This window comes from Megalobrama amblycephala, linkage group LG1 (genome assembly GCF_018812025.1).
Source record: "Megalobrama amblycephala isolate DHTTF-2021 linkage group LG1, ASM1881202v1, whole genome shotgun sequence".
Lineage (NCBI taxonomy): Eukaryota > Metazoa > Chordata > Actinopteri > Cypriniformes > Xenocyprididae > Megalobrama > Megalobrama amblycephala.
Window position 1 is genome coordinate 31,541,306 of NC_063044.1, and position 9,982 is coordinate 31,551,287.

A 9,982-nucleotide genomic window follows, 5' to 3' on the forward strand; every position below is an offset into this window, starting at 1 on the left:
TCCTATAGTGAATTCATTTTTTAATAGTCTTAGTATCGCAGTTCAAATGTTTATATAGTCATAGGGTAACACTTACTTGAAGGGGTGTGCATAAGACTGACATGACACCTTCATAATCTTGACATGACACGTGTCATGAATATGAAGGAGGTTTTATGCATGTTTATGACAACTGTCATTAAATGTCATTCGCTCAATTATGTCATTTTTAATGCAAAGATGACATTGTTTGAGATGTCTTTGTTACGACAACTTGACATTAGCAAAACATCATAACCTGTCTTAAACATGACATAGCAGATTAATTATCAAACTTAAAAAAACTACTTAGCTTTATGGGTTAACATTACATTACATTATTTTGGTAACACTTCAGTATAGGGAACACATATATAAACGATTAACTATGACTTTTCCCTCAATAAACTCTTAATTTAATGCTTATTATAGTTAATTGTTAGGTTTAGGTATTGGGTAGGATTAAGAATGTAGAATAAGATCATGCAGAATAAGGCATTAATATGTGCTTTATAAGTACTAATAAATAGCCAATATTTTAGCCATATGAATGCTAATAGTAATAAGCAACTAGTTAAAAGACCCTAAAATAAAGTGTTACCATTATTTTATAACAGTGTCATCTTTTTTACGAAATTTGAAATTGTCTATTATCTGACCTTCTGTTGGTGGAAACTTAAAAAAACAAAAACAAAAAAAACATGAAATGAAAAATAGTCATGACGCTGTTATAAAATTATTTGTCAGAGTATTGTCACTTAATGACATTTTAATGACAAGTTCAATTTGTACCACTGTACTTGAGCTCAAGATACATATTTATGACACTGTTATAATGGCCTCATGACAGCCAATGTCAAAACCAACCACATGACAGTTTAATGTAATGTTATCCCATAAAGCTAAATAATGTCAAGTTGTCATGACAAAGACACTGACAGGTTATGATGTATTGGTTTATGTCAAGTTGTCATAACTCAGACAACTCAAACAAGTGTCATGTCATGATTATGAAGGTGTCATGTCAGTCTTATGCACACCCCTTCAAGTAAAGTGTTACCAGTCATAGTATACATTACAGTTCAAATGTTTGGGGTCAAGAAAAGTGTATTATTCAGAAGGTGCCTTTATAACCTTTATAAGTATAAAAAATGCTGGGTTAAAAACAACCCAAGTTGGGTAAAATATGGACAAACCCAGCAGGTTGAGTTAAAGAGCACCTATTATGCCCTCTTTCATAAGATGTAATATAAGTCTCTGGTCTGGTCAAGTTTCAGCTTAAAATACCCCACAAATTTGCCCCTGTTTGGGGGTGAGCAAAAACATGCCTTTTACTATATTAATATTGCTGACTAAAAAAAATATATCCAAAATTGGTTGAAAAAAATGGCTGGGTGAAAACAACCCAATCCCTGGGTTTGTCCATATTTAACCCAGCATATTTTAGAGTGTAGTACTCCAGCATTTGGATAAGCCGAAAAAATGTGTTAAATGACTTTTTATTGATTTTTCATCTGCCTTTAATACCATTCAGCCACATATCTTAGTTGAAAAGCTCATAAATGAAATTGGGTTGGATTTTAGTCTCGTAGGATGGATTCTAGATTTCCTTGTGCAGAGAACTCAGAGAGTTAAAGAAAATGACTGTTTTTCCGAATGGCTGGTGTCATCCAGTGGGTCACCTCAAGGATGTGTCCTTTCTCCTTTATTATTTATCCTGTACACAAATGACTGTAAGAGTAGTTATAGAAATAGGCATATCATCAAATTTGCTGATGATTCCGTAATTGTTAGCTTAATGAGTGAGGAGGTTGATGATTTTAATATGTGGTGTCAGAATACTTTCTTAAAACTTAATGTTTCTAAAACTAAGTGACTATTGATAAAAATTAATAAAGATGAACTGAACTGAACTGATGAGTTATAAAAAAATTCACACCCTCACAGTTAATTAGCTGTAGAGACCAAAACCACAATTTGTACCAGGCTGTAAACATGTATTTTTTTTTTTTCTGCTGTAAAGTTGGGCATTTTAACATGGGGCTTAAAGCTACAATATGTACATTTTTTGTTGCTCATTCAAAACAAAGGCATAGCTTGATGACACAATGATTTCATGGAATCATGGGATGTGTTGTCTTCATGTTTACAGTCGGTGGAAAAGAATCTGATGGGACTTGGGCAAAAAATCATGTTCATGGATGAGATTATTAACATTATTGTAGTATGAAGTAGAGCAGGGTCGAGTGATGTGGGAGCTGAATGAGGCCACTGGAGCGATTGCTAATAAGAGACAAGCGCGACACACGTCTCAAGAGCAGCGGAACTTTGATATACTGCAGTCGCTACTTCCGCTTCTTACAGACATTCGTATGTGGGGTAAGGCAGTGCTGTTTTATCATATAGATGTATTTGCGTGTTGAAAATTGTTATAATGCTACTCTGATCATTTGCTCGGCAGCTGCTATGAGACACTTGTTGCACACTGCAGTAAGCTAGATTGATATCAGGCATGGTAAAACATGGTACTAGCTGTAAATCAAGAAAACAAGATTTAAACAATAAGACTTACTGTGTTGAGCTGTATAATATGATTAGTTTTCTGTCGATGAATATATCTATCCAAACAGTTGCTCACCTGTCTAATAATAAGAGTACACAAGTCAACAAAATATATAACATTGTTCTAGTGGTTGTGCCTTTAATGAGTTTCTGTTCTCTTTTAGAGCTTGTCCCTAGCGGCCAGTCTATAAATTGCAGTTTAAGTCACTTCCGTATTGGCTTCAAGAGAAACTGGGGGATTTTGCCACTTGGGTCACAAGCAACAGCAATCAAAATATGTAATAGCAATAGTCAAAAACATGGGCTGAGGTGTTTTTTTAAGGAAAAAAAAAAAAAAATCTTAAAGGGATAGTTCACCCAAAAATGAAAATTCTGTCATTACTCACCCTCATGTAGTTCCAAACTCTTAAGAGTTTTGTTCATCTTTGGAACACAAATGAAGATATTTTTGATTAAACCTGAGAGCTTTCTGTCCCTCTAGACAGCCTATGCAATTGTACTTTGACACTTCAAAAAGTTGTGGTAAAAGGAAGCTCAAGCATGTTTGCTTGACACGTGCAAGAACCAATGAGGTTCATTCTTGTGTGTTACGCAGCATGTTTGAGCTTCTGCAAGAGGTTTGTTCTTGCACGTCATTCAGGTTCGGATAAGCTTCTGTTTATGCTCATTGATCAATGTTTATATGGGAGTAAAAGACTAAATTAAATTGGGAACACTTTATAATAACGCACGCTATAAATCATTAGTTAACCATTAGTACATTTTATCATCATTTTTAAAGCATTGTCCCTATTAATAGACATTAGTAAGCAGTTTGTAAATACAGCTGTAAATGCTTTATTCTTGCTTTATAGGAATATCTATAATGTGTTTAATAATTTTATTTTTATACTTTAATGATCAATTTATCATTTCTAAATTAATTATTATATTATTTACAAACCAGTTATTTAGTTTGTATATATTTTTTTAAAATTGAGTTGTCAATGGTTCATAAGATACACTGTAAAAAAAATTCCGTAGTTTTTACAAAATAATTTTGGCAGCTGTGGTTGCCAGAATAATTTTGTAAAAAATACAGAAAAACTGTGTAAACATTTACAGAAAAAACTGTAAATTTTACAGTATAAATCTGTAATTTAAGAAAATTTGAATGTAAACCAATAAAGTCAACAATGCACATTACTAGTAAAATATGTTTTGTACCTTTAACATATACTGACAAGCATCATAATAATGCAGATGGTAAAAGAGAAAGCCACATGAAGAATCAGAGTTCATCACAAGCAGCTTTTCCACAAGCTGAATTATATATACGAATATAAAGAAGGTGCAAAGAGTCATTCACGCAAACGCAAAACACCATCATGGTAACCCACAACACTTAAATAATGCAATAAACATTCATTAAACAACAGAAGATGTAACATAAAACCCTAATGTACATGACTGATAACAAAAACTACCTGTCACACAGGGAATTGTGGGAACATCCGTTTACAGATTTCGACTGTAAATTATACATTGATTTTGTCTTTTTTACTTATAATAATTGTAAAATTTACAGCATTTTACTGTGAAAATTGCATAAATGTCTGGTTAGAGCTTTTACAGTTTTTCCCTGTATATAATACGGGAACTTACTGTTAACCTATTTACAATTTTTTTTTCTGTAGTGTTTTTACAATATTTTACTGTTAAAATCACATTAATTTTTTACAGTGTAGAATACCAATGATACCAATCTTTCATTTGAAAGCCATGTTACTAGCATCTGTAAAACTGCATTCTTCCATCTGAAAAATATATCTAAACTACGACATATGCTCTCAATGAAAAATGCAGAACAGTTAGTTCATGCGTTTATGACCTCAAGGCTAGACTACTGTAATGCTCTACTGGGTGGTTGTTCTGCCTGCTTGATAAATAAACTACAGCTCGTACAAAATGCAGCAGCTAGAGTTCTTACTAGAACTAGGAAGTATGACCATATTAGCCCAGTTCTGTCATCACTGCATTGGCTTCCTGTTAAACATCGTATAGATTTTAAAATCTTGCTAATTACTTACAAAGCACTAAATGGTTTAGCTCCCCAGTACCTAAGTGAGCTCTTAATACATTATAGTCCTTCACGTTTATTGCGATCTCAGAATTCAGGCCAGCTGATAATACCTAGAATATCAAAATCAACCACAGGTGGTAGATCCTTCTCCTGTTTGGCACCTAAACTCTGGAACAATCTTCCTAGCATTGTTCGGGAAGCAGACACACTCTGTCAGTTTAAATCTAGACTAAAAACACATCTCTTTAACCTGGCATACACATAACACATTATCACTTTATATTTTCAAATCCGTTAAAGGATTATTAGGCTGCATAAATTTAGGTCAGCCGGAACCGGGAACACTTCCTATAACACCAGATGTACTCGTTACATCAGAAAAAGAATGGCATCTACGCTAATATTAGTCTTTCTGTTTATCCCGAGGTTTACCGTAGTCAACCAGATCTGGGCCGTATCCAGCTGAGACCAAGGACCTGCGCCTTGACACGACCACAACGCAGCCCTGAAGTATCAGCAGAGATCGAGTCAACTGGATCATCCATTGTGAAGGCCTCATCGACACGACAGCCAGTAGCACAGTTCCTCAACAGACCGTCCATACTGGCGTGATGAATACGATCCTCAACTGGATGGAACTGAAATAAATACTTTGATTGTTGCAATCCTATCAGACTTATGATAGCAACCTGATTGTAACAAAGCACTGTTCGCCAGAGGAGAACTGGCCCCCCGACTAAGTCTGGTTTCTCCCAAGGTTTTTTTTTCTCCATTTTAACACCTGTTTGCCACCTGATGTCACCTGATGGAGTTTGGGTTCCTTGCCGCTGTCGCCTTTGGCTTGCTTAGTTGGGGAAACTTGACATTTGATATTCAATAGTATTCTTGACATTTATTCAACAGTGCTTCTGATCTGCCTGCATTGACACTATTATTTAAGAGCTGCTGTGCAGCCAAATTATGTACCAGTTATCAATGTAAAGCTGCTTTGACACAATCTGCATTGTAAAAAGTGCTATATAAATAAAGGTGACTTGACTTGACTTGTAGAAAGTGTAAGTAAATGATTAATAAACTATTTAAATATACATTTATACATCTTATTATTTAGATATACCATAATAGTTATAATGCTTTATTAACACATATTCCTACTGTAATTGATGATTAATTCAGGTAGTTATAAAACATTTAGTAGTTGTCAGTTAACTATTTTTGTGAGCTCATCTGAAGTGAGGACAATTTATGCCTCATAAAGTTTTTACAAAGGAGATTTAAAGGCTTAGTTTTCTTCTAAACAAAAAAGGAATCAAACACAACAGTGATGAACATAGAAATATTTATTTCAAGATGCAAAAAAATGAAACTGTACACTTATTATAACATGAAAAAAATATATACTATCTAAATCCAGTACAGAGGGGTTCAGTGAATGTGTGTGTGTGTGTTAGTCAGACAAGGTGGAAAGAGTACTCAAATATACCATTACTTTCCAAAAAAAAAAAAAAAAAATGTAGTGTGAGTAAAGTAAAAAAAATACTTGTCCAAAAAGCTACTCGAGTAAAAGAGTAGCTTATTTAAAAGTATTCAAGAGTAGTGAGTACTGAACTGTGGATTTGAACTCCCTTTATAATAAAGACTAGACACTGCAGTTTAAAGATTTAGAAAACAGTGTATGTACTGTAATTCACATTATCTTTTGTTGTTTGTCAGAAAGAATGAAGAATATTTAGCATCCAACAGTTTTTGACATTAAAGGTCAGTTGGGCAGTTGCACATGCAGTGAATGTAAAGTCAGAGACTGTGTTTAAAGGATGGGTAAGTTGGGTTAAACACAGATATCAGAAATCCAGAATCTGATCATTGTTACACCATGTTTAAACTGAACTCGACCATCATTGCATCATGCTGCAACAGCTGTCTACACTGGACATGACAGATCATTGCAAGTCCATTTGTCCTAACTAACAGAAGTTGTGCAAGAGCTTGAAGTACGTAGGAAATAGAATGTGGCTTCAGTTTGCTATCTGGGTTTTGTTGTATTGTGTAGTGTCGCACCTGATTAATTAAAGCAGACAACTGGAATTTGAAATACATGGCTTTGACCCATTGTGGTAATTAACATTAATTTATACTATTAGTTAATATTGTACACTATGAAGGAATTAATACATTATGACACATTTAATTAATAATTCATATATTATTTAATCTATTAATCATATAGAATTTTTAATTGTTGATGCAGTAATCATTTTAATTAGTGGTTTAGTTACATTTACATGTGATTATCTGTGCATTAGTTAAGCATGAAGTAATGCATATTAGTGCACCCGTATTGTAGTGTTACTGCTACATTTACTCAAATCGAAAATACTGAGTCTGTATTCTGACATAGAACCTGGAAGCGCTGAACATAAACAGTGTAGGAGAATGACACAGAAGACATTTCACACCTATAGATCGTAGATCTTAATTTGTTACAATGCTGCATTTTCTTCTTGGTTTGGTTTGCTTTCACAAGGCAACATTTCAAAGCGTACCAAAATGTGTTAAAACTGTCCTCATATTGATTAGAGTTTTCCCTACGTCATCCATCATGATAATTGACAAGTTCGCTCCACGAGCTTAGCTTTTTGTGACTTTATTTGTAACTGTCGAGACACGCAAACACTATACAAATGTAGCCATCGTTTCAGCTGTTAAATTATTTAATATATTCGTATTAATGCTGCTGTAAATTGAAATGCTCTCTCTAGATCTCCCAGTGCTGTCTATAGGCTGTCTTGAGATACATGCAAACATATGAATGTTATAATGCAGTTAGAGCAGGAAACAAGGCTTCGTTGAGACAGCATTATTGCATGGAGAAGCACGATTACATAACAGTAATAGAATCAAACAGTACTGCATTTTATATAACACATTTCCCGTTATAAATTATATCGTTTAGTTTGTTGGTTTCGGATTACTTTCACATTTCAACCGCCCCAGAGTTCATTTGCAATCGGTCTCGGAGCGATTGTTTTGGTGTGGATCCGAGCACCATTGCCATGCTCACATATGCCTAAACAAACTGAACCAAGGGAGAAAACGCACCAGGTTCCGAAACAAACGTTCAGGTGTGAAAACACCCTTAATTTCTGTTCTGAAGATGAACGAAGGTCTTACAGGTTTGGAACAACATGAGGGTGAGTAATCAATGACAGAATTTTCATTTTAGGGGAAACTAACCCTTTAACAGCCATCTACTGCTGTGGTTAAAGTTTTCTGTGCACAATTTGATTTGACGAGATTACTTTCCCCCTATCCAATCCATATTGATGGAGAAAAATAAAATTAAAACAAGGATGCAATGACCACATACAGATGGAAAATAGCAGAGAAAAGTACAGATATATCACTTAAAATGTACTCAAGTAAAAGTACACAATTTTTATTTCTTTTTTTCATTTAAATGAATGTACTATATTTTAGTTCAATGTTTTTTATTTAATATTTTGTATTTTTAGTGGATTTTATAGTACTAAATTATTCACTTTTTGAGCATTCACTTTTGTTTGGCTGCAGTACTAAAAGTTTTCACTAGATGAAATTCATCTTCCAGTCTTTTCCAATGCCGTCATTTTTGACTGCTAGGAGCACAAGTATGACTATTTTTTTTTCAGGACAATGTAACCTTTTCAAATCATGTCCATGATTTTTTTGTGTGTGTGTGTGTGTTCACATAGCAAATGCAAAAACCTTTTACCAAGTTTCGTACCATTCCGATGAAGTAAAAAAATATTTTTTGGTAAAAAATGACCAAAGAGCATGAGGGTTACAGTAATGTGAGTATTGGTAATTAGTTACTTCACACCCCTGTCAGTCAGTCAGTCAGTCAATGTGTGTGTGTTGTTTAATGTGACACAGAGACACTGAAGAGTTTAAATAAGGAAGTCTAAATCCAGCACAGAGGGGTTCAGTGAACGTAGATGTGAATGTGTGTAAGTGTGTGAGTGTGTGTGTGTCAGTGATGCTGTAGAAGGACAGAATGCCAACTGACACGTCCACAAACACTCCTACTCTCTTACAAGAGCCTGAACCAGCAGATATGTCAATTTCATTCTTATTGTGGTAAACAGTGAAAGTATGATCAGAGCAGGACAGACTCCAGGAATTCTCATTATATCCAAACCCACAGTCTGGCCTCCATCCTTGCCTCTTGATTCCTTTATATGCCACTGATATTTCAGCACCTTCACTCCATTCAGCTTCCCAGTAACAGCGTCCAGTCAGACTCTCTCTACTCAGAACCTGAGGATTAAACCCATCAAATCTCTCTGGATGATCAGGATACGACTGCTGCTCTTTCACACGCGTCACCTTTCTGTTCTCCTCAGACAGAACGAGTTCACGGTGTGCTGTGTTTGGATCCAGTGTGAGATCACAGGCATCTGAACACAAGAACACACATTACAAGAGCAACATTTAAAACAACAAACACTCAAACTGTGTGTTTGTGGACTTACATTTTTGTGTTCCTGCTGTAATCCTGAACTTTCCCCCGTGATCCACACTAGAAAAGAAAAGAAAAAAAAAAGAAAAGAAAAAAAGTGCACACACGTTTGTTTCATTATATTAGTGAGGACATTGTATAGACTTCCATTAATTTTATATTAGGTTAACTTTTAATTAACTTTTTTTGTCCACCAGAAACTGTGGCTAGTGGTTTTCCAAAGTTAAAAGCCATGCAGCATTTTCACTGGCCAAAGTTTTGACATCGATACCATGAGGAAAAACTGCCATATAGATATATTTATTATCTCATAGTTTAGCAGCAGGTATATTAGGCTGCTGTCACTTTAAGACCTGACACACAGATCCATTATATTGATACACATGCCTTAAAACATTACTGACTGTGTTTATGTGAATACTGAACAAGACCTGCATTTTGACATTATTTTGTGTGTATTTGACTAAAGCTATAAGCAGTGAAAAAAAAACTCAATTTAGTACTGAGGCAACAACAATATTCATCCGGAACGAGTGAGGGGAGGTGGGTGTGTGTCAACTCACTGTCAACTCTCACGGAGAGATGAGAGAGCAAGAAAGCGCAGCTGGTGTAATGTATCTATTCTGTGGAAATAGATATCGGGCCTGTACCATGACGGTAGTTGAACAAACTCAGGGTTACAGGATTAGTTTCGAGTTGACAAAACCAAACCACTCCAATCAGGCTTTGTTGGTACCATGATGCTGATCATCAACTTTCTCTGTCAACTCAGGCTTTGATCCTGAGTTTGTGGAGCGCGTGCACATGAATCAGTGACATCAGTGGCAAACAGCCAATCACAT

At 35.1% G+C, this 9,982-nt stretch overlaps 1 protein-coding gene across 1 annotated transcript in view; it reads right to left on the reverse strand.

The window, feature by feature from the left end:
• Positions 1-5,964: 5,964 nt before the first annotated feature.
• The window catches only part of LOC125267730 (NACHT, LRR and PYD domains-containing protein 12-like), a 68,185-nt gene continuing 64,167 nt past the window's right edge, over positions 5,965-9,982 (reverse strand). The window contains exons 9-10 of the mRNA XM_048189643.1: positions 9,154-9,200; positions 5,965-9,078 (exon numbers count right to left, since the gene is read on the reverse strand). Coding sequence (XP_048045600.1) covers positions 8,519-9,078; positions 9,154-9,200 — 607 coding nt within the window. The 3' untranslated portion in view covers positions 5,965-8,518. The remainder of the gene's footprint in view (positions 9,079-9,153; positions 9,201-9,982) is intronic.